The sequence below is a fragment of the Lepidochelys olivacea genome, assembly GCF_965140295.1.
Source record: "Lepidochelys olivacea isolate rLepOli2 genome assembly, chromosome: 10".
Taxonomy (NCBI): Eukaryota; Metazoa; Chordata; order Testudines; family Cheloniidae; genus Lepidochelys; species Lepidochelys olivacea.
This window is the reverse complement of record NC_140420.1, coordinates 23,482,411-23,507,643: the sequence shown is the minus strand read 5'-3', so window position 1 is coordinate 23,507,643 and position 25,233 is coordinate 23,482,411. Positions and strand designations below refer to the sequence as shown.

Sequence of the window (25,233 nt, the reverse complement as noted above, 5' to 3'; positions counted from 1 at the left end):
TTCTTTATATAGTACCTGGGACAGAGAGCATGTCTGTCTTTGTCTGCTGGCAGCACCAATGTTACTGGACCAGCTCCTCAGTTGAGGTAAAATCAGTGAAACTTCAACTTCGTGGATTACTATGATTTACCCTAGCTAAGGACCTGGCCCATTGTCACTCCTAACTGATACACAGCAATCAGAAAGTAGAACCCAGAAATCTAAAGACACCAGAGATGCTATTTTTTAAAAACTTTCACAATAAAGTTTATTACATTATTTTCATTAGAAATATTATAAAATAGAATATTCTGCCCAGCAGAAAAATAATGCCAGGGTTTAAAAACCCTGGGTTTGTGCAAACAGTTTGTGTAAACATAAGAAGTCAAGTGTTCAGGTTCCATCACAAAATACAGTAAATTGCTACAAAAATAAATTTGGTCACTCCCAAATAGATTAAAAAACCCAGATGTCTTCACACATCTCTCTCTCTCTCACACACACATGCACACAGTTAATGCTGCATTTATATCTGAAATGGGAAGGATTTCAGGTAGTCCTTTAAAACTGGATTGAGAGGGATGTGGTTTAAATTCTCTCTCCCGAATGTTGCCACAATGCTTTTCCGGCAGAGCTCCTGCAATGGCCGTAAACGGACTTTGCGTAGTGGGGTGACCAGCACCTTCCTTGGGGAGCTTATATAATGTTCCAGTAGCTTAAAGAGACAGTCGAAACTCTCCTTGCTGCCATCCAGGCTGAAACGCCCAGCCTGGAAGTTTATTCGGATGCTGGTGGGCCCAGTAACAGTCTTAACACTGATGGCAAAGAAGCAATTTTTTTGTCTGCTGTCCCTGATGAGGAAAGTGCCCTCAGGCTCAGATTTCAGCTTCTCGTGGGCCGCGCTGACAGTCAGTGGACCCCAGTAGAAGCCACATGCATCCAGCAGGGCGCTCGCTCGGGTGATGCTACTGAAATCTGCCTGCGAGCGGAAAGTTCGGAAGTGTGTGTCGCTCTGCGCCTGCCCATTGTTGGACCGAGCCGGGCCATGGTAACCTCTAGGCCGAGAATGATCCCTTGCTGGAGGCTCAAGTCGACATCTCGGGTCTGCTGCAACTGCATTATCTGCTGCCACCTTACTGTGCGCTACCATCCTATAGACTAGACCAGCGGATGCGGTCTTCCATAGCGTCAGTGGCCAGGGCAGTGCAGCTCTCCAGCGGCTATTCTGAAATTAAAAAAAAAAAAAAAAAAAAATTAGATCCGCAGGGAAGGAAGAGGGAGAGAGGGGCCCTCAATCTGTGTAAATTAATGACAATCTTCCATTCACACCTCTCTGCTCCCTTATAAAATAAAGCCTTTACTCTGCAAATTTACACCCAGCAACAACTGATTAACAGCATCACTTTCTGGCTAGGTTAGCAATCCATTGCTCTTGAAACATCTGAAGGTCAGAAGTATTCAGCCAGGGAAACAGTTACAAATGATGTGGTTTTCCTATTATTAGTCATAGAAATGCATCAGATTCTGGATAGAGTTGACTGATGGGAATCTCTTTTTTCAAACATTACTTTCTGTGTATCCTTCTCCATCAATTCCTTAATCTTGCATAAAACCACTTAGAATAAAACTACTGATTTGCTCACTTCCCTCTCCCATTTCCCAGATATAGATGTCTGGGCTCAGACTGTATTGTTCGTTGCATTATGTGGAAAAAAAAAATGGCTAAAGGAAAGGTAAACTCTGCAGCTGGGTACAAATCCCCAGAAACTGGATGGAACTGGCTGAAATGAATAGGTGGCATTGTGATATTCAAACATGATTGGCAGTGCAGTTTAACACTGCCAATTTACTCATAATTCTAAATCTACTCTCCATTCTTCAATAAACTGGAGAAGCAGCCATAGAAGTCCATTTCCCACCCCTTGCTCCCTCCCGGGGGATAGCAATGTTACCACCTCACTATGTCTACACAAAGCAACCTCTATGAACCCTTAAAGCATTATTCCTCTCTCTCTTTTTTGTATTGCATGCACTTTAAGTGGCCCTATCTAAATTGCTTCCTATTGATATATCTTTCAGCACCAAGGGCCAAATTCATCCCTCAAGTAAGTCTTTAGAAATAAGCATTGTTGTACCAGCAATTTGTGTGGCCTCAAATGTCTAACCCGACAGCATGGTTCAATACATCTCTGCTGGCTGCCTTGACCTTACTGGAAAGCATAGATTTTAGAATTTATCCCTCTAGTCAGTTATAGATCAGCACTGGCAGATTGCCTCAAGCTCTCTCAACATTCTCAGAAATGAATCCCCCCAGCTGTCTCACAAGTACACAGCAACATGCCAACGTAGATGAAGAGACAGCACTTAGCTGGATTCCTGTCTCTGTGAATGCAACAGTTGGACATTTTAGTTTAGTTTAGATCATTTTACTGACTGAAATAGCAATAATAAATTCCTGACATTAGCAGATCACTTAAAACAAGCGAAGTATGGGCAGGTTTTCCTTGTATGGCACATGAAAGAAACTGATGTCAGCTTTTCTAATCATTGGGTGAGGATCGTTATTTAGTATTCAAAGTTTAAAAAAAAAAAGCAAGGCACTCTGAAGCTTTTCGTTTAAAACAATAAGGTTCTCTAGAGTAAACCATTCACCTCCAGGAGAAAGAAAACATTCTCTCTTTTTGGGGGAAAGGGGGATGTACATAAAGAGTTCTATGCACTTCACTGCCAGTAAGCTTGAAAACATAGCGGCTTTCCTGTGCCTCACTGCAAGGTCCCAAGGCAGTTTTTCCTACGAGCAGAAGTTTCGCCCTTGTCTCCTTGGCCAAAGTTTTCCCCATCCCGGCCCAGCTAATGCTGGTCTGTCAGTTCGCCGCTGCGCTCCACCCCAGAGGTAACTACTTTTCAAGGATGCCGCAGGATAGACACTTCGCAAACGGCTCGGGAGTCCTTTTGGCAAGCAAGGCGTTAGCTAGAGACTCAACGATGGGCAGTATTATTATGATTCTGCTACCTTATATTCCACCGATCTTTAGCTCTTTAAAAACCCCAGCGTTGTGCAGGCTCGTGAGTTCTTGCGTAAGGACCAAAGATCATTCGCCGCGCTTGGAAACTCCTTGAACGCTTCTAAGGCTGGAAGCGGACTAGGGCTCGCTGCGCTCCAGGCTAAGGGACACCAAAGGCTGCGCGTGGAAGCCCGCTCGGGACGGCCCTGGTAATGGCTTACAAAGACAGCGCCCCTTACCTTCTCTGCCCTGAGCCGCGGGGATCAGCTCTGCTCCTTGCACGGGCTTAGGGCACCATAAACCCGAGCTGCGAGCACGGCCGCCTTGCAAGCCCGTAGCCCCCGCGCGGCAGTGGTGCACTCGTAGGCCTGGCCCTAGGAATAGCACAACCATAATCTGCCCGCGAGTCCTGCCTAGCGCCTGTAGCAATCCCAGCCTGCCAGAGGCTGCGCGGCGCGCTGGAGCCGGACTGCTCTGCCTGCGCTCATCGCCCCGCAGTTTTATGGCTCGGGCTCCGCTCCCCGGCCCCGGCGGCTCCACCCTCTCCGGCTAGATTCGCAGAAAACACGTGGCCTGGCCACGAGCCGCTCACTTTCACTTTCCATCTGCGTCAGGCGGCTGCGGCGCAGGAGTGCCGAGGCTCCGGCGGGCGGCCGGGCGCGGGAGGGGCGGGCGGCCGGTCGGCCCCCATTGGTTTCGCTTCCCGGGCGCCGCGAGGGCCAGTTCCAAGGAATCCTGGCTGGCTGGCGCGAGCTCAAAGCGGGCCCCGAGCAGCCCGCCCCGCCCCTTCCCCGGAACAGCAGCGCCAGGCGGGCTGCGCTGGGGCGCGGCCGCTGGTAGCCCGGCTCCTGGCGCGCTCCAGGGGATACGGGGTGAGGGTGGGCGGCGCACGCGAGCGCCCCCCGTCCCCGGAGAGCCGCGGGGGGACCGGGGCTGTGGGGGCGCGGAGCGCTACCTAGCTCCCCTTCCCCGGTCAGCCTCCAGTCCGGAGCCCTGCTGGAAGCGGCCGCGGCCGGCCCCCGCTTGTGAGCGGCGCTGCGCAGGGAGGGCTCCTGGGTAGCTTGATTATGCATCCTAAGCCTCTAGCCGTCACTCAGCCTCTTGCTCGGTAATGGAGATTTGGGGGGCTCGCCTCTTCCGCCGCCCACCCGGTTGCCTCGTGGCTCTGGGCAAACAGGGCTACCAGTCGCCAGTGAGAGGTGGCTAAAATGTTGGGGAAACTGAGGAAGGGGGAAGGGTGGTGGGACGGTAATAGAGAGGTGTAGTGAGGTGAGGGCTAGGCAGCTGGTGCAGGCTATGAATTTACTGGGGCGAGCACAAGGAGCAGAAGCCAAGAAAACAAGAGCAACAAGCTGGGGTGGAACTTCTAGCGTAAGGGTAGAGGGCTACTCAAAGGTAGCTGGTCAACATGGATGCCTTGGTGATTAGCAGTGTCCATTGTTAGTTAATTAGTAAAAGTAATGTGTTAAATGGCATCCCAAAATGTGAAGCAATCAGGCAAATATGGGTATAATAAGGAATACAATGGCGAACCTGGGGTAGTTTTCTCTGACTCCAATAGGAGATTTGGAAATCCTCTTTGAAACCTTGCTTTGGCTATTTGCCCTAAACTATGCCAAAGTATGTCTGTTCCCTGAGCAGGCTCGGCTGAACTTGAGTTCACCCTGAGCAGGAGCTTTTTTAAGTTACTAAACAGCACCTGTTTAAATGGTAAGGATACTTTTGTTTATTTTAAACCTAACCATGTCAGAAATGCCAGCTCACCCAGGGTCTCACAGAGAAACTGAGTCAGCCAATGGTTAGCTTTTATGAAAGCAAGGAAAACACAAGCATTTGACTGCCATTCCTTCAGGGTACAACTTGTTTCTCCCATATGTTTTGTGGCTTTGTACAATGAGAGGTAGAAATTATGGAGACACCAGTTCTCTATGCTGAAGATTTGGGTTGAGTTTTGCACTTAAAGCAGAGTTTTAACATCTTTGGTAGGTATGAAAACTAGAGCACATTCACCACAAAATAGAGCACTTACTCTATGAGCATAGAATGAATAAACAGTGATCTTTCATGCCTGCAAAGTGCACGTGCTTTGGGATGTATGCAATGGATGAAAGAGGTGCCTGGTGTTCTGAGGTGGCTGTTACCTGTTGGGAGCAATTGCAGGAGTGAGATTTTTTTCCCCCTTAATGGTAGCTGTGGTTTTCTGGGACCATACAAATGTATGGTTTCTATCTGACAGAAGGGTGCTGCTGTCACCCACAAATTCCTAGTCTGGGATCAATTTAAGGGAATGTGTTTTCCGCTTGTTCTGAGTGTAAATATTCCTTTCAAAGTCCATCCCCATCACAGGCAGGACTAATGTGATGGTGATGTCATGCCTAGCAAAGAATTCAGTGTTAAACTTGGAGATTCACGCTGTGGTATTTAGACCTTGATCTTGAAAGGCATTTAGGCACCTAACTCCACCTGAAATAATTATCTTTTAGGATCTGGGCCTTAGTTACCTAAAGAGGCTCCTGGTGGTTTTGTTCCCTATTTGGATGGCAGATATAACAAACCAACTCAGTATGAATTTTATGTATTGTAATTAAATATTCAAATCATCCTCTTCCAAAGAATTTCTGAGTAATTGAGCTTCATATTTGCTTTTAATGAATATTCATGTTAGTGAAGCGCAAGTGCGTTAATACTTGTGGAAAGTGAATGCAAAAGTATCAGGAACATGGTGAACTGAAATTTTCTTTTGAATTTGGATATATGTTAGTGGAAATTGGTTTGCATTGTTTTCTTAGCTGCAGTGAGCACAGTCATCACAACTAAGCTGATCTATTGGGTGACTGTCGCTGAGAATTATCTTTTATTTTTATTATGGTTGCATCTAGAGTCCCCAACCAGTATTGTGCTAGGTGCTGTATGAACCTATATAGTAAGACATGGTCCCTGTACCAAAGAGCTAACAGTCTAATTAGACCAGGCAGACAAAGGACATGAGGGCAAAGAGATGTGAAGTGACTTGCCCAGCCCCAGGGTCATACAATAGGTGAGTAGTAGAGCTCAGATCTCCTGAGTCCTAGCCAATGCCGTATCCACATAACCATGTACCTCTCTGGAGCATGGAGTTGGAGTGTTGCTTCTAATTTCCCCTCAGGTATGGGGAAGCTTTTGCATTGCAGCCATCGTGCAGCGTAAGAGGAAAATGTTACAAGCATCTTCCAATTGATATAAAAGCTACATGCAGCTAGCTATAGGCAAAAAAGATCAGGTGAGAGGGAGGGGACAGCTGCTTAGCTGCTGTGTGTTTTTTCTGTTGCAGACTGCAGGGGAAAAATCTCTGGTGTGTGTGTGTAGGTACATCATCAGGCACTGGTAGAACAGCAGGCAAAGGTCTCTCCAGGAGGGAAACAAGCAGGACTGCCCAAAAAGGTAATTCAGATCTCGTGGCTCAGCAGGAGGGAATGTGGAGGTCATAGTTGGTAGCTGTGGGTCAGAGCTGGGTGAAAGAAGCAACAGAACTGCTGGTCACTCAAGTGGGAGTAGGGTGACCAGATAGCAAATGTGAAAAATCGGGATGGGGTGGGTAATAGGTGCCTATATAAGAAAAAGCCCCAAATATCGGGACTGTGCCTATAAAATTGGGAAATCTGGTCACCCTAAGTGGGAGGAAGTGACATGAGTGAGTGTACAGGCTTGGACATTGTGAAAGCCACAGAGAGCTGCTTCCTGTGAAGGTTGGCAGCAGCCTTAGGTGATCACAGCTATACCCTGATAGCCTTGAGGGAAGGTAGTCAGAGACCCTGTGGTGCCCTCCAAATAGTTGATGATACTCTCCTATGTGACAGCCTGTGGTGGATGATATTCATTTTGTATAGTGAAGAGCTATTAAAACTGGATGGAGATTATTCCTTCCTGACAAAGTGTTGTAGGGGGACTATTCCACTCTGGATGGAGGAAACATTACAAAATGGGCAGGTGCCACAAGTACTCCTTTTCTTTTTGCGAATACAAACTAACACAGCTGCTACTCTTTAACCTGTCAAAATGGGCAGAGTGGCCATGGAAATGGTCATGCCACCTCACCCTCCATGCTCTTTAGAATTCCTGGGGATCCTCATTCCTTTAATCACCCCTGCCCCCCAGGATCCCTCCATCATTCCTCATTCCTTTGTTCCATCACCTCTTCCCCCACTCACTCTTTCCCTCCCACAGAAGGTGACCAGATATTTAAAATGAAAAACAGACTACCGGAATCTTGTCGTTGGAGAGAGGAGTAGAGGGGATGCTCATGAGAGGGTTTGGCCTGCTGGAGTGGACAAAGTCATATTTCACCCACTAGAGCCGGGGTTCTCGCAACAAATTTTTTGGTGGCTTCAGAGTATGCCATCAACTCTTGCTGGTGGCCGCACTGTCACTTTTCCCTAAAATAATTAATTTTAGGAAAAACAAATGAATATGCATGTATACACATCCAGTTCATTGCAATTTATTTATGTAGGGATTTCTATTGCAGACTCAATAATTAAAATAATGCTATGAAAAGTGATATTTGTACGTTTGTTAATATCACTTTTCACAGCAATTCCTGGCAAGTTAAGACTTGGATGGAGGGGTGAGGCAGTGCAGGCCAGGAAGGCTGGATGCGGGGCCCTGCCACCACCACTGCCACCTCATGGTCAGAGGTATGGGTTGGCGCCTGGGTTTGGGGCTCTGTGCCCTAGGCCAGCACCCACTGGAGCTCAGGGTTGGTGCCTGCAGTTACTTGGCCAGGGGTCAGCACCCACTGCCATGCAGTTGGGAGTTGGTACCTGGAACCAGCATCTGCTGCTGTCTGACTGGGGCTGGGGGTCGGGACTTGGGGTGTGCGCCCACTGCTGCTCAGCCAGAGCTAGGAGTCTGTGTCCTGGGCCAGCACCCACCGGAGCCTGGGGTTGATGCCCACTGCTGCATAACCAGGGCTGGGGATCTGCACCCAGAGCTGGTGCCTGGGCATCATTACATATGGCCAGCACCTGCCGGAACCCAGGGTCAACCTCCAGGAACAGTGCCTGGGGTCAGGGGCCAAGGCTGGGGGTTAGAGCATGCGGCTGGGGTTTGACTGCCACCGCACTTTGGGGCTGGCGCTTGGGATCTGCGCCACTGCATGGGCTAGGGTTTGGCATCCAGAGCCAGCACCTGCCGGAGCCCAAGGCTAGCATCAGGGATCTGCACCCAGGACCGGCAGCTGCTGCCGCTCATAGTTGCTAGCCAGCAGATGGGGCTGGGGGTTGGAGCGCATGGACTGGGGTCAGCACTTGGGGTCTGCGGCCGCAGGCGAGATTTGGAGTTGGTACTACGTGGTCAGAGACGGGGATCGGAGCCCACTGCCACCACGCAGCCAGGGGTTGGTATCTGTAGCCCCGTGGCTGGAGCCATAGTATGAATGCATCCGGTGAAGTGAGCTGTAGCTCACGAAAGCTTATGCTCAAGTAAATTTTAGTCTCTAAGGTGCCACAAGTACTCCTTTTTGCGGATACAGACTAACACGGCTGCTACTCTGAAACCAGTCTGCAGCCAGGCTCCCTAAATCCCCGCCACTCCAAGCCCCACTAAGCCCCTCATCCCTGCCCCACCCTAGTAGAGAACTCACTTTGATCCTTCAGCGGTATGCCTCACCTGTCTCCAGAGACATGCAGAGTGGCGCATCCAGAAGCAACAGGGAAGGAGTGGGAAGGGCCAATGCTTTGCTGCCCCTGCCCCTTCCCCGCTCCCCCCCACCAAATCACTGCCTAGGAAGCTGTCATGGCTGCAGAGAAACCCCCTGGTGGCCGCATGTGGCCATGGTGGCCACATTTGAGAAACAGCCACTAGAGGGCAGTAGTATACATAAACAGCTGATACAGATTTACAGACCTGCACTGAAATGAACAAACCAGGCTTCATATTACTGCAGCAGGATCCCCTAGAACTTGAAGTGTGCCTGGCAATTTGTATGTTTCTGATCTGTGTTTTATTACGTTTCTCATGGGGTATTTCTCTGTCATATTCTGAGATGCACTAGGCTCTCCTTAGAATCCATCCTGTCTGGTGAACAGCTGCTTCCTTATCAGCCTGTTCAAAACTCCTCTCTTCCTTATTCAAACTAGTGTTGCCAGCTCTGATGGTTTTGTCATGAGTCTCATGATAATTATTGTTTTCCTTAAAGCCCCAACTCCTGGAGTCAAGTGATGATTTCAGCCTTCATTCTTAAAGAAAAAGTACATTTCTAGCACTTGCATCTATGGAAAAAGCTTCAAAATGTGACCCCAGTGCGCTGTAAAGGCTCAAAAAGCAGACAGCAAATAAAAAGAACACCAAATCTATTATGTAATCTAATGATTTTAAAGACAGTCTCGTGATTTTTGGTGAGCCTGACTCATGGTTTTTGAACATTTGGGGTTGGGAATACAGCAAGTGTCATTTCTACTGCATAACGCTGGAGGGACAAATCCTGCTCACCTTATTCAGTGTTAATAGTCTCATTAATGTCAGTGGGCAGGTGGTGGAAAGAGGAGTGGGAGGATTTATACAGTGACCCCTTCTTCCCTGTCCCTAGGTATCTAGCACTGATGCATTGGACCCATGCTGGAGCCCTTGTTTAACCAAGTCCCTTTGGTCCCTGCAAAGGACAAATTCAGCTTTCATTTTAAATCAAGGTCCCCAGCCCTGTTTCTTGCAAAGACAAACTTGGAATCATAAACCAATTGCTTAAGAGTCTGCAGCTGGGCTCCCCTGCTGCAGCAGATTGGTGGGTGGGCAGGACTCCCCCAAGCTGGGGCTGAGGGAGGATTTCCTGGGATGCTGGTGTGAGGAGGGTGGTTGGGGGAGCAGATCTGCCCAGGATGCTGGTATGGGAAGGTTCAGGGGGGATAAATTCCTCCTTGTGCACGCCATCCCCGATGGACCAACAGGTACTGATCCCCACAGAGAGGACAATTTGGCTAATTGAAAATAATTCAGCACCTTATTCTAGTTCAGTCACCTATTTTGGGGAGCTCAACCAGACCCTGACTGAAATATTGTGAGGCTTAATGAATTATTGGGGCAAGGTGTGTGTGAAGTATTGTTCTCCTGTGGACCTGGTGGTACCAAATAGGCAACCAGCACTGAAAATTATGTTAAAGGGAAATCAGCGTAAGAGTGTTATTTCTGCAGGCAGTATCAGAAGACACTAGACTGATTAATTAAAATGTTCTTTCCTGCACTCTGATCATTGCAATTTCCAGAAAAGAGCAATCCAAATAAATAGGGTCACTTATTATTATGAGACATGTTAGTGTTAAGGTAGTCCTTAGAAATCTCAGTTGAGATTGGGACACCATTGTGCTAAACTCTGTACAGAGAGTCACTGTCCCAATGAGTTCATCATCAAAATTGACAAGACAGTATTATTGTTCCCATTTTACAGATGAGGAACCAAAACACACAGACTAAAGTCCCACTTGGGGGATCTGTAAAATAGCTGGGACTTGAACCCAAGGGAAGTCAGGTTACAGAGCCACTAGCTAGCCCCTTAACCGCAAGACCAGCCTTCCTTTCTTTTAATTTATTCTTTTCTTCTCTCAAATCTACAGTTTCATTTAAAATGAAACGCCTGAAATCTGAGCTCTTTTGATTGTGTATGTAAATCAAACACCACACTATTTTTGGAGTCTGCCTCCACATGCACGGAAACCAGTAGCTCCAAGAAAGGTGCGAACCTTCCTCATCCTCCTTAACTAACTATTACCATCAAAGTGTGAAGCATTTATATGCTGCACTGGTGAAAGATGGCAACTTTCATGTGGCTAGCCATTCCCATATTTATCCTCATATTCCAGTCATTTGACTACATCTGACCACAGCAACCCAAGCAAAAAGCAGCCTGATGAGTCCAGCTTTAATTTTGACTCGCAAGGCCAGATTGTCCACTGTCTGCCTCAGATCTTTGCCCAGATGAAAATGATTGTAAAAATTAATCACTTTCCACATACATAAGTGACCACGCCAGATGTGAGAGAGTGGAGAATCAAGCCTTTGTTAGTGTCCTAATGGCAGAGATGTTGCTGAATGGGTAAGTCTTCTTACTCAAAGAACAGAAACACAGTTTGTAGTGGTTTCAGAGTAGCAGCCATGTCAGTCTGTATCCGCAAAAAGAAAAGGAGTACTTGTGGCACCTTAGAGATTAACAAATTTATTTGAGCATAAGCTTTCGTGAGCTACTGTATGCATCCGATGAAGTGAGCTGTAGCTCACGAAAGCTTATGCTCAAATAAATTTGTTTGTCGCTAAGGTGCCACAAGTACTCCTTTTCTAGTTTGTAGTGGTGTGAATCTTTATCAAGGCCCTGGGGGGATAGCACTTATAGCCAGATAAGGGCTAGCCAGTCTATATGGAAAGAGTAACTTATGCCTAAAGTTAGAATTTGTGGTGTTCTGCAGATAAAGCTTCCTGTAGATTTCCCCACCTCCACCCCCTCAGTCTTCACCACATAAATCTGTATTGCTCTTGCCCATTGAAGCCAAGGCTTTAGGAAGATTAAAAAAAAATTAGACGTATCTATGGATAATGAGGCTAGCCACAGTGGCATTTGACAGAATGAAAGGCTGTTCTCTTCAGGGGAGCCTGTGTTATGTGAACTAGCCCCTGGGATTTGAAGAGACTTGGGCATCTCCCTCCCTTAGACACTGAAAAAAACAGCCAAAATGTTTCAAAGCTATACACTGTCATGCTTCAGGGCCTAAGGCGACGACTAACTGGTGTTAGCAGGGGCTAGGTCCTCAGAGATATTCAGCTTCCTAACTGCTACTGAAATCAATGGCAGGAACCTAAATACTTTTGAGGGTCTGGGCCAGAATGCTGCCTTTGGGCAGGTTATTCCATAATTGTTCATTAGAAGGGGGTTTGCTGCTTCCTAGGGAGCAGCTGGGTGCTGGCCAGTGACAGAGACAGGATACTGGACTGGCTGGAGAATGGGTCTGAGCCAGTCTGGCAAGTCCTGTCTTCCTATAAACTCAGCCAAATCTACATAAACTTGAGCCTTCAGGATTCAAATGCTCACAGTTACGAGCAAGAAATGTGGTTTTGGTTTTCCACCTTTTGGTAGTGTGGACAGCTTTTTTGGTAATTAGGTAAGTTAAAAAAAGGAAAGCCTCAGTTTATTGGTGAGATCATTGTGTAAGGCCAGCTTGCTCTCTGGTGGTTTGTTCATGCAGATGAGATGCTAGTGTTTTGGTTTGGTTTTTATGGGGTGTGCCAGACGTCAAAACCCCTCTGAATTCCTTATTTCCCTGTTGGTGCCAATTTGCATAGCTAGCAGACTGGTCCTGTGCAATAGAAATCTTAGCTCAGGCATATTTTTAAGCACAACCCTCTTTTTGTAAAGGTAGGTTGGCTTAAGACACTTACTTTCAGTGGCTACGTTTACCATCAAAGTTGGTTCTATTTCCTGAAATTGGTTTCTGATCCCCCTGAAAGACTGAAACTGTGGTTTTGCTTTTTTTTAAAGGTTGATTTCGGGGAAACTGAACTGCATGCATGAAACTGTAAAATATCAACTGTACAGATAAACTGCGGTAGCAAGATTGTTACTCATATAACCAGCCTCCAGTTCCCTGAATTCCAATTAATTCCCTGCTTCTAGTAACTGGTGACAAACAGCTCACACTTTGGCTCTTTTCTGTTGAACTTTGCCAATGTGTGGTTGAGCAGAGGGATGAGGGTGGGTGGGAAGCATTACACTCTTTCTTTAGAACTGGGAGGTGAACTCATTTATTTTATAACTATGGGCTCAGTTGATTTGGGTCAGATCCATCCTTGGTTGCATCATGCATGTACCATCTTCATGTGCACACGGTCTATACTTTTGGTGCAGCCTGCACAATGCATAGGCAAGGGATCAGACTTGCTTGTAATTCACTCAGCATCCTATCTCCTGCCTGCAAGTCTGATCTCTTGCCTATGCATTGAAAGGAGGTGTCGGGGATCAATCATCTAAAAAGCGGAAGAGGCAAATGTACTTTGTGCTGCATAAAAAGCAGCTCTAATCCTACAAGGTGCTGAATGCCTCAAACTCTCATTGACTTCTGTGGGATTTGAGAGCACTCAGTACCTTGTGGTAGGTGCTCACACATTGCAGGATTGGGCCTTATGCTTTTACTGGTCATTTAAAAAAAAACTTTAAGTGATTCTAGTCTCTAAATATCCGGGGTGCCCAATGTTTGTGACAGTGAGTGTATAACTGTCAACTTCCCAGAAGCCTGAGGGCTGAACCTAATTTGTATATACAAGTGCATACTTAAAAACTCATCAAGAAACAGCTGCATTTATATGATTTGCTTGTATTTGTATCTTCCTCCCTGGGTTAATTCCCATCCTTTTTCCAGTAGTAGGGGTGCCTGACAACACTGGAGGGGGGAGGGGGACATATTTGGGGCATCCTGTGCAGGGGAGTCACACCCCTCATGTGCTGTGGAGTTGTGCTCATGAGGGGTTACCTACACCCCAGAGCATAGGAATTATTTAGGGGGTGGGCAAAGAAGAGGATGAGTGGGGATCTTCAACTAATCACTCCTCCCAGGGAGCAAAAAGGGTTAGTTCAACTCTCAGGCTGTGGAGCGGCTCCATTGTTGTTGTTTGGCCTTGGGGAAATGATTCGTTCCTCTCCAGCTTTAGTCAGTTCCCATGCCAGTTCCTGCTGGGTTCCCTTGAACAGATGTCTATGCTCTAATCTATTTCAATACAATATAAAAAATATGTTACAAGAACGTTATTTAGGTTGCAAAATCAAGCACTCAAAAGTTGAGAAATGCTAGATTTATAGTTGCCCGTTTAACTTTCATTCTGCCCCCATGTGCATCCAAGCTGTGCTCTGAATGAGCCAGGGTCCTATGGAAAAAACAGTATGTGATCCTGTACTTAAATATCACAATTCATAAACACAATAGGGCAAGTTATGGTTGCATGGACCATTAGAAGGGCCACAACTGCAAATCTGGCATTTTCTAACCTTCATATGCTTGGCTTTGCAACCTAAATAACATTCTTTTAATATAATTTTTGTGTGCTATTTCATAGGTTTTTAAGAACAAATTCTATTATGTACAACTAGAACAATTCCATCCCTCCATTATGCATCATCAGCAGAGTTTGAACCCTGAGCCTTCAGCACTGACTTCTACCACTTGAACAACAGGACCAGTTACATTAGCCAGATGCAGTAGGCTGTTATCCCAGATTCTGGGAGATGGGCATCTGGCACCATGTGCTAAGTTTCAGGAGGCAATCCACCTGTGCCCTCACTCGCTCATCACAGGGCCAGGAATTGAGGGAGCTCTTGCTTTATGTAGTGGTCCAAGTGGGGCCGATGAGAAACTGAGGCCATGTGCTTATTTTAGATGTAAGCACTTTTGTACTAGTAAAACTGTGTCCGTGCTGGAGGTGTCACCAATTGTAACTATACCAGTTAGACACAGCTAAAGCAATGCAACAATGGAGTGTTGGCTCTGTGCAGCTCAGCCAAATCGGAATCGAAATTCCCAGGAAAAAGGGCATGGCTATCGGGCCACTTAGTGCCCAGAAGGCTGGGGTGTAAATCTAAGAGCACTAGCCAACCCCACGCTAACTGGCTGTGTGGACCCTGCTGCCGCTGCTCACTAACAATTCGGTAGCACACTTTGCATACTGCTGTTTGAAATGGGAGTAGCTCAAAGCACACTACGGAAAGTTCATGCTTGGCAGCAGGGTGCACATGGGCCAGTTAGTGTGCTGCAGATTTACCCCTCAGCTTGCTGGGCACTAACTCTCCATATAGCTGAGCCCAAAGATAAGGCACTTCTGTAGCCTGATGGGTTTCCCCTTGCTGAATGTCAAAGGCTTGCAGCAATGGAGGTGTTAATGTGTCTCCAAGAAAATGTCACAAGAATCTTTTATAACCGAAAGTGTGAGACAACCTAAATATAGCTACCAGCTACCCTTAAAATGTAGAACTGTCTTTATTCCTGTGAATTTTTAACCATACAACACCAAACATATGTTGTTTCTAAGATAATACATCAGAATAACAAATAACATGAACACTTGTCTTTTCCATAGTAACAAAGACACTTATGTTTCACAGAACCCTTTAAAGAATAAAGGCATTAAAGCAGAACTGTAACCTTCCCCTAGCATTCCAATTTCAATCAACATTTGCACTCAGTTTATTTTCTTGCTCATTCAGCTGTCAGTTTGTATTAGACAACAAAGTTTTAGCACCATTTCCCAGCCATCCTGTTTTAAATAATAATAATCATAATGAATACAAATGAAGAAAAAGGAAACAGACTGACAAGACTGACAAAAGCTTATGCTCAGATAAATTTGTTAGTCTCTAAGGTGCCACAAGTACTCCTTTTCTTTTTGCGGATACAGACTAACACGGCTGCTACTCTGAAAGACTGACAAGTGTCATTCATGGAAGCAGTGTCAATTTGTAGTTAGAACAGGACAATGCTTGGTCCAGGGATGATTCAGTCTAGTGGATGGGTCACTGGATTTGGAGTCAAGGCCTGGATTCAAGTCCCAGCATAAGTTCAGGATTCCAGTGTGATCTTGGACAAGTCGTTTAATGACCACTGTGCCTTATTTAGTTCCCCATCTGTGAAATAGGGATAATACGTCTCTGCCTGACAGGGATGTTGTGAGGAGGGAATCCATTAATAACTGGGAGGTACTCAGATACTACAGTGATGAAGATCTAGAAAATTGACTTTGGTTTGTGATACCAAGCAAATGACTTAACCTCATAATGTGACTTACTCTACTCACCTGTAAAATGGGTACAATAATACTGATCTACTTCATGGGTTATCAAAATTCATTCATGTTTCCAAAGTGCTTTACCCAGCTTGGTTATATCTGTGTATCACAGCTGGCCAGAAAATTTCCCTCTAAACATTTTTTCAGTGTGAAAATGTTTCCCATTTTTTGGCAAGATCCAACACATATATGGCCATGTGTAAACTTAAGTCTGTGAGGAATTAATCAGTGGGACTGCTCGCATGCTCTAAGGTATAAATGAGTTTAAGTACCTTGCTGAATCAGAACCTATATATCTATGAGAAAGCCTTTGCTCATTAACACTCTCCCATATTAGCAATACATAGAAACAAATGAAATCCCACTGTGAAGATACAGAGATACTTGGAAACTGTCTGCAATGGATGTATCCACATCATCGATGATGATAAAATGATGATAAAATCGTCTACTGAGCTGAGTTGGGTGGTATAGCTGGAATGTAGCTCTGATCAAAGGGGTAGGTGGTTTCCTGCTAAAACAATCCTCCTCATTCCTAAGAATTCACTGTGACTCAACTGTTGTAGTCACTGAGACCTCAGGTAGCATTTCAGTGAAGAATTTTTGCTCCTTGTTGCACCTATTCAGGATGGGCCTCATTTATTTCCTCACTTGACCTCAGGGAGGAATTTAACCCATTATTTGTTGCCATTTAAACAGTGATCTTAAGTTAGACAAACAAGATGGTTTGTTTGGATCTCTTACTAGTTAGCTTGATGGCAAATGCTCCACTCTTGCAAAGGGATCTACATGGGGTAGGGCTTGGCTGGTGTGGATCCCTGTGTATGACACTACATCTGTAAATCCTATTCGATTTGAAAACACTTTGGGTCTGTCACTTTCATCAGTTTCACACCAATGTAATATTATGGACTAGAAATAGAATTGCCCCTGATTTCCTCAAGTGTAAGTGAGAGACAGATCTGGGCCATATTAGATTTATGTCAGGTTTCAGAGTAGCAGCCGTGTTAGTCTGTATTCGAAAAAAGAAAAGGAGTACTTGTGGTACCTTAGGTGCCACAAGTACTCCTTTTCTTATTAGGTTTATGATTACTTTAAAGAGTATATGTTGATGGACTTGTTGCGTGGAAGGAAATTAGCTAATTGGTTCCCACATGTTTTCTGATGTTACTACCATTCCTTCAAAATCTGAATCTAGAAAGACATGGTGGAACTCAAGCAGTTGTGCCCTTCGCATTATGACAGCAATAGATAGTCTGATCAGATTTGAAGGTCAGCAGCATTATAGAATGTCACTTTTCTTAAAATACCTATGTTTCAGCAGTCAAGTGTCATCTCCCTATTTTTCTGGGCTCATCATTTTGGTTTCGCTTCTCTCATTAAGTTTGTCACTTTCATTAGTTCATCTTAACTGATAGTTCCCTCTTTGTGCAAACAGTTCTCTGTCTGCAAGGCTTTGAACTACTGGACTGTGGCAGGTAATAAACGTGTATTGCAGATAGTTGCATGCAGAGCTGCTGGGAGATTTGCAGGGCCTTATGAGCTAAGTTAAAACCAGCCCTTATTTGATGTTCTCGTGTTCTCCTCCTGTCCTTGCCCTGCCCTGCCCTGTACTGTAGCTTGTTGCTTCTTTTCTTTCACATTCACTTCTTACCCAGCTGATCTCCTCTACTGCGTTTGCCCTTTCCCATTCTTTTTCTTCGCGCTTCCCTCCTTATCATCTCACCTCGGCTTGGCCCCTGACTCCCTAGCACCGCACCACTGCTGGACACATGCTGCTTTGGTGTTCTGTTTTACACCAGCTGACCTTTCTCTGTGTGAACTAGAACATGGACATTCAAGTCCAAGTGTACCACGAGGTTTGGAATAGTGCCCAGGAAAATTCAGGAGCGTGAGGGATGAACGCAGGTTTGTACAGTACTTCCAGATTCTCAGGTGAAAGGCGCTGTTGAGTATCAACGCAAAATAGTAGGCTCATTAATTCTGAATGAGTGGGAGGTCACTGGCAGCTTTTCCGTCTTGTGGGTTTTTGTGTAGTTTTTTCTATTACTCATTTTTCACACAAGGGAAAATCTTGTCTCCTCTGGCCCTGAACACAGCAGAATCACTATGATGCTGCTGTGCAGAAGGAAGAGGAGGAGGAATATTGAATCCCACCCTCCTCTATCACCACGGCTCTGCGGGGGCCACTTCTGCTGTCAAACCACAGAGTTATGCAGATCGGGAAGGGGAGTGCTAGAGGCAGGGCTTGTGGATCCGTGACCCCACTAGCCCCACAGCAGCTGTGGCTACTCCTGTATTGCAGCTTTGAGGTTGCTGTAGCAGATATGGAACAGCTTTTCTCTCGTTTCAGCTCTCCACTGGCCCTCATGGAGCTCCCAGCCTGTCTACTGGGGCTGTGCACAATGTCCAAAACATGACCTGAGGGAGAGGGAGATCCTGGTCACACTGGGCTGCATGGCTAAGGCAAGTGACTGTTTACATTGCTGTATGCCAAACACTGAAAAACATGTCCCAGAATGGCCAGTGCCCTCTAATGAAATCTGGAGCCTGAGTCTCTTATACCACAAACGCATGACCCCTCCACCCCCAAGCATAATACCCCACAGGGCCATGGCAGGTTTCCATAGTAACCTACAAAGCCTAGAAGGAGCAAAATACACACGATCCAGTCAAGGCTCTGTGTATGTCCAGGCTCTGCTATAGCAGCGGGCTTTAAGGAAAGGCTGTTGGTACCTGGCTCCTCTCTCTATCCGAACACAGCAAGATCAGGGTGAAGCAACTGAAAGGCTCTTCAGACAGCAGGATCCTGCTGGGGAAAGCAAGCTGCTGACTCATTCCATTCCCACATATACACAGGTCCCTCCAGTATATCACCCCATAATGCTCCTCCTTCGTAGATATACCTGCTTCCTTATTAGATCCCTGACCTTCCCTGTGTGCTTCCCCAAATTCACAGGAGTGAGACACTTGGCCAGCTGGGGTGTATGCCTCGTGACCTCCATCCTTTGCTCTCCTTCAGCTTTTAGCCTGACTCTTTCATCACAGTCTGTAATTTTTCTTTACCATTTCATGTAGTCTGAGGAATATTCCCTAATCTCTTGCTTTCTCTGCAGGATATTGACTGAATATTCTTCAGTCATTCTTTGCCTTCTAGAATTTAGTCTGCGTTCTCCCCCTGAGTCCTGAGTTTGCTTATAATCTGACAATTCGTCTGTGACTCCCTGCTAGTGAACTTCCTTTATGAAAAGTTCAATCTTGTATTTTGACTCAGGTTAGCAAGCTGTCAGTAAAATCAAACCAGCTTTGTCGTTCATGCAAATTCTCATGACGACAACACAACTCCCACCACCTTCTTTCTCCTCTCTTCTCCCTCCCTGGCTCTCTCTGGTGCTCACAAGCATACACTGCATTGCCTCACCATGCTCTGTGCAGTAAGAATTATACAGGAGAAGCTCAGAATTATGAACACCTTGGGAATGGAGGTTGTTCGGAACTTTGAAATGTTTGTAACTCCGATCAAAACTTTCAAACGTTTACAGCTGAACACTGACTTAATATAACTTTGAAGCTTTACTATGCAGAAGAAATAATACTGCTTTCCCTTTATTTTTTAGTAGTTTACTTTTAACACCGTACTGTCCTATATTTGCTTTTTTTTCCTCTCTCTCTCTCTCTCTCTGCTGCTGCCTGACTGCATTCTTCCAGTTCCAAATGAGGTGTATGTTTCACTGGTCAATTCATAACTTTGAGGCTCTACTGTACACCACCCATCTTCTCTTTAATTAAAAAAGAAGAAGAAGAATGAATATGCAACAAATTAATTTCCAAGCATTCTATACTTAAAGGATCACTTTAGTTTTTCTTAACAGATACCCAGAACTGTCACCCTCCTACTTGATATGTACACTTTCATTTTAATCTTGAACTTGAAAAAAGTAGCTAGGCTACCTGGAGGAAGGTGGGAGATTCCCTTACCCTTCAGCATCTGCCTGGGAGTGGGGGGAGGGGGCAGGAGAGGGAGCAGTGAATAGGCAGAGCCATGGCTTGCTGGCTGCCAGGCCTGGAGCATGCTGATCCCCCTCCCCCAAAGGTTGTTGCAAATGACTCTGATGGGGAGCTGTGGTAGGCACTGTGCCTCTCTGAGGGGCACTGCAGCTCCACCCCACCCATTGCTACAGGTGGTGGGTTAGTCATTTACATCCTATGGGCACCATCTGACATGTGACCTGCCTTATAACGTGCGCTGAATCATGGGTTTCAACGTACATCAGCATTCCTAGCCACAGTGACAGCAGCACAAGAGGGTGTCATTAATTAAATCATAGCCACCAATGGATCTTCATCCTCACGCTGGACTCATTGTTGCACGTGCACTCCCGCATCTGTTTATAAAATCTGTTGTCTCTTTTCTTATACTGAGATTGTAAGCGTCTTAGGGCTGGGACCAGCTTTTTATTCTGAGTTTGTACAGCACCTACGACAATGGGCCCTGGTCCATGACTTGGGCTCCTAGGAGATACAAATAAGTAAATATAGCTGGCAGCTCAGTCTCACCTGTTTAGAGATATTCTAAGATAAGGGCCTTGATTCCACCTGCCTAACTCATGTTGAGATCGGTATCCTAATCTGCAAGCCATCAGGTGTGCCGGAACGAGGGGGTGGGGATCCAGTGCCCTCCCACTTTTTACTGGCAGTAAGGGCAGGCGATGGGTGTGGGGGAGGAGAGGAGCGAGCAGGGGGCGGGGTTTAGGGAAGAAGGGGCAGCATGGGAGCGGGACCTTGGGGGAATGGGCGGTGCGAGGGCAGGGTCTCAGGGAGAAAGGGCGGTACAGGGGCATGGGGCCACAGTTCGGGCTCTGTTGCCCCCCCCAAATACACACACTTACAGGGACCTTCTGCTGCTTCTGTGAGCCATCCCACAAAAGGACTTTCTCACAGAGTAAGGCACTACTCAACATGAGTAAGGGGGCAGAACTCTTCATTCAGTTATGAAAATGCACCTACCTGTGGTCTGCTATTGAGTGAATGGAAATGCAGCAGAAACACAATTCTCTTGGTACATCGACCTCGAATGACCCTGAACAATGTGCCAAGCCAAGCCAGCCTTCTTGGGTTCAACTCAGCTTCTATTTCTCAAGCTTCGGCAATTTAGTTTTATTTTGTGTGCCCTGATTCTGAGTTGTGGCTCCTGTGCAGTCTTAAGGGTGGGTGGCAAAGGTGTCTTTTTGCCCCTCCTGGATTGCCCATCTCCTGTGTAACTTCGAGCAGCCCAAGTGGTTGCCCTAATTTATGGCAACTATCCAGAGCTACCTGGGGGCCACTGTATAGCCCAGAATAGCCAGAGTTTGGTGTGCGCCAGCCACACTTTCTACAGCCATCAATATGCCCCTTCCTACCTCAAGCCAGGCATAGGGGACAGACATACACCTTTATGCTAGCTCTATGCTGGCTTGGGAGATCCTGTACTGGGGGTTTTCCTAGGGGCTATCTCCATCAGCTTTCTGACCCCTTCATGCTACTGGAGCAGTTGACAGGGGACAGATTACAAAAAAGAGGAGGTTCAGAGTTTCAAAGACATTAGGTCCACAATTGTAGACCTACTTATGCACAGTTATTCTGATTATATAAATCACTATAACAGGTAATTTGCACTCAAGAATCATAATAATTGTACATGCAAATTAGGAATGTGACTGCTCTTTCATTTGGATGCACACCTGGGTACCTAATTAGCTAAAAAAACCTGAATTGCAAATTAGCTGTGCCACAACACTATATTTCTTGCAGTAGGCTAAAGCAGTCCATTGCACACAGTTATTTTAGCACTAATGCACATATGCATGTTGTATATAGTTGAAAGGGCCTTCTGCTGAAGTAGACAGGCCATATTGAGGAGAAAAAGGAAACAGAGATAGCCAGAAAGCCACTTAATTTGATTTGTGTGTATTTTATATTTGCATGCATCTGTCATATTCACAGGAAGTTCTCTTTTTACATACCGTGCTTTGCAAGTTCCTATAAAAGTCAACAGTATTACTCATTTTCCAAAGAAAACATTTAGTTTTTTATTTAGATCGTTTACTGCAAAGCACCCTCTGCTGGAAATCATTAGCTGGAACAATTACATTTTCATTGTAAATCTCTCCTTCCCCGATTCATACATTTTTTTGTACATAGAGATGCTGAGTTTGGACCACCATGACACACAGGAGCAGTTTGTTAGTTGTTCACATTATGAATATTTGGCCAGTTGCTGTGAATGTTTGAAAGTCGCCAAATTTTCATGACCATTTAGTCATCTGACAATTTAGCCAGGAAATTAATTATTACCTTGTTTAAGACATCCATCCAGTTAGATGAAACCATATAATATGTCCTGTATTTTCCTCCCCACAGCCTTTTTGTACATATTATCGATTGCTCTAATCGATGAGCAAGTTAATATAATTAATGTAATTAATGTATATTTTTCATGCGCTTTCTTTTTCACAGAATAATAAAAAACTTTAATCCAAAAAATAAAAATGTAAAACAATCCTTTTAACTAGCAGTCAGGAAATTCAAACTTTTTTGATCACCAGAAGTGAAGTCAGGTCCTCACTGGATGTCACAATGGGATTTTCGGATATATGCAAGGAAGGTTCACACAAGATGGAAAGGAGAAGATATTGGGATATCATAAAGAGGAATAATAATAATAATAGACACTACTTACACAATGCTTTTCATCTGTAGATCTTAAAGCACTTTGCAGCGATAGGTAAGCATTTTACATGGAGAAACTGAGGCACAGATAATACGTTATTTGAGAGGAAGGATGATCCTGTGGTTAGGTTACTAATCTAGGACTTTGGAGACCTGGATTTAAATCCCTACTCTGCCACAGACTTTCTGTGTCAACTTGAGCAAGTCACTTAGCCTATCTGTGCCTCAGTTTCCCCTCTGTAAAATGGAGATAATAACTCTTCCTAAACTCACAGGGGTGTTGCCAGAATAAATACATTAGAGAGTGTGAGGCATTCAGGTACTACACTATAGTAATGGGGGTGTGTAACTGTGCCTTAGTGGGTCACAACTGAGGATACAAAATTCAGGACAAACTGCTGAGAAATAGGGCAAACACAACGCCAAACTGGTGGATATTGTTTTATAAGATATACCAAACGAGCCACAAAAGTAAACTCCTGTTTCATCACACTGGCTAACAAGAAAACATAAAGGCAGTTTCCTCAGGCATTCCAGTTCTTATATCACCACCACCAAAAACACTGGAGTCAGAGATGAGTGGTTCTTTACAACCAGTCTCATCAAATAATAGGTTCTTCTGATCCCAAAGGACCAGCCACACACCCAGGTCAATATATAACTTAGATCTTACCCAAAAATCACGCTGATGCCAATCCTTTAGTATCTAAAACCTAAAGGTTTATTTATAAAAAGAAAGAAAGAAAGGTGAGAGGTAAAATTGGTTAAAGGAATCAATTACATATAGTAATGGCAAAGTTCTTGGTTCAGGCTTGTAGCACTGGTGGAATAAACTACTGGCTTAAGTCAAGTCTCTGGAGTACATCCACAGCTTGGATGGGTCATTCAGTTCTTTGTTCAGAGCTTCAGTTTGTAGCAAAGTTCCTTCGGAGGTAAGAAGCAGGACTGAAGACAAAATGGAGAAGATGCAACTGCCTTTTATAGTCTTTTGCCATGCAGCCTGTGCTTCCTTTGTTTCAAACATAAGCTGCATAGCACATGGCTTGGAAGCCTAGAGTTCTGTCCATAGACATGTTCCTACATGTCTTGCTGAGTCATAAGGTGTACCTGCCTTCTCTCAATGGCTGATGGTCCTTAATGGGCCATCAAGCAGGCTATGCAGTGCTGATGTCAAACTGTCTGGGGGGGTGTCACCCAGAAACATAGCACAGGTTTGAAATATAGACATACATACATATCTATAACTCATAATACAAAGGTGATACAAACATACAATCAAGATTATTATATCTGGCAAATTATAACATTTTTGCAGCTATATTACATGGCATATCTGGCTTTGACAGGTGTCCCCATGCAGGATAGCTATGGTCACTCAATTAGGGTGAACTGCAAAGAATGGGGCAGACAATCCCCATAAAGCTGGTGGATATTCCACTACTTATAACTTCACATACAAAAATGATACATGCATACAGACAGCATAATCATACCAGCAAAATATAGTCTTTTAATAGACACCTCACTCGACAACCTTTGTACAATATTTGCTGCAAATATATAACAGTGGTTGCAACAATGATCTATATGGTTATATTTTAATTAGATAACGTCACAGGGTCATAGAAGTACCTCAGATATGTTTGGGATGGAGCTGTGAGGTCTTCTGTAGGTTGTGAGGAGAGAGAGTCTGGAGCCATCTTATCCAAACAAAACTGAACCTTAAAGTTCATGTTGAGATTGTAGGAAGGATTGCATTTTAGGCCTGTCCTTTTGTTCATCCATGGAACCAACTTGAACTAATATGAGTAAGATGGGCTATGTGTGATTCCTGAGGTACATGGAATGATATATAACCCAGATTCAGAGAGAACCCATTTCAGACCCCTCAGAAGGGTGTATATGTGTCTTTTACATTTTGTGAGGGTGAATGTAGAAGTTGAAGGCTTTTCCAATCAGATATTTGCTGATTTATTAGTTTCACTCACATAAACTCTCTGACCTTAAGGTTTGGGGAGGAAAGCGAGAGCTGTGTGCTGCTAAGTGCAACAATAAATCAGTTTGTCCCTTTCCCGTCCCTTGCAGGTCAGCTGCCTGTTGCAGGAGGAATCAGTGACACAGGATATTCTCAGGGTACGTCTATTCTGCGATTGAACGTGTGACTGTAGCACTGGTAGCATACACCACGCTAGCTTTAATCTAGCCAGGATGGCTAAAAACAGTAGTGAAGACACACTGGTGCTGGCTTCAGTGCAGACTATACAAGCCTGCCTTGTACCTTGAATACGTACTCACATTGCTAGCCCACATCAGTGCCTGTGCTATCATGTCTTCATTGCTATTTTTAGCTGTGCTATCCAGATTAAACCTAGCATGGATATGCTTCGTGAACTGCAATCACACCTTTGATTGCAATGTAGACATATCCTAAGTAGAACTTGTTGCGCTCACGCTATAAACGCCTGTCCTTGGACAAAGGTGGTCATAAAGGACATGCAGCCATCCTGACCAAAACACCAATGTTCGGTTCCCAGGCAACAGCTGTGCCTCAAGAATTGATTCTTAGCAAGATTAAGGCAGAGAATAAACTCCTTAGCTGCTTGCTACAGTTCCCCCACAATGAAACCGCTTTTCTAAATTCACAACACAAGCATTTCTTCAAAGACTGAACTGTGGTCACATACTCAGAAAAAGAACAGCGCCACCCAGGAACACCTGCTGTAACAATAATATCTGACCCTTCTGTAAACACCCT

At 45.2% G+C, this 25,233-nt stretch overlaps 1 protein-coding gene and 1 long non-coding RNA gene across 5 annotated transcripts in view; one reads left to right on the top strand and one right to left on the bottom strand.

Annotated features, from left to right (window-relative positions):
- Positions 1-296: 296 nt before the first annotated feature.
- SOCS1 (suppressor of cytokine signaling 1) lies at positions 297-4,007 on the bottom strand. Of its 2 annotated transcripts, none has more exons than XM_084641116.1 (2): positions 3,224-4,007; positions 297-1,204 (listed from the first exon to the last, which is right to left on the bottom strand). In XM_084641116.1, exon 2 carries the CDS (start codon positions 1,127-1,129, stop codon positions 506-508), a length of 624 nt encoding a protein of 207 aa, XP_084497242.1. In that variant the 5' UTR covers positions 1,130-1,204; positions 3,224-4,007; the 3' UTR covers positions 297-505. The 2 variants fall into 2 exon arrangements, with proteins under 2 accessions (XP_084497242.1, XP_084497243.1); XM_084641117.1 differs by lacking the exon at positions 3,224-4,007 and adding an exon at positions 2,993-3,125.
- LOC311527295 overlaps positions 3,104-25,233 on the top strand; it is a 34,056-nt gene continuing 11,926 nt past the window's right edge. The window contains exons 1-3 of one of the 3 annotated variants that reach the window (XR_014713303.1): positions 3,105-3,193; positions 6,295-6,404; positions 18,124-18,236. This is a non-coding gene — a long non-coding RNA (uncharacterized lncRNA). Of the gene's footprint in view, positions 3,194-6,294; positions 6,405-18,123; positions 18,237-25,233 lie in introns of all 3 variants that reach the window. The other 2 variants (XR_014713301.1, XR_014713302.1) reach the window with 2 other exon arrangements.

Bases quoted from the DNA above. Each gene is read 5' to 3' on its own strand.
- SOCS1 (XM_084641116.1), bottom strand. From the start codon at position 1,129: ATGGTAGCGCACAGTAAGGTGGCAGCAGATAATGCAGTTGCAGCAGAC.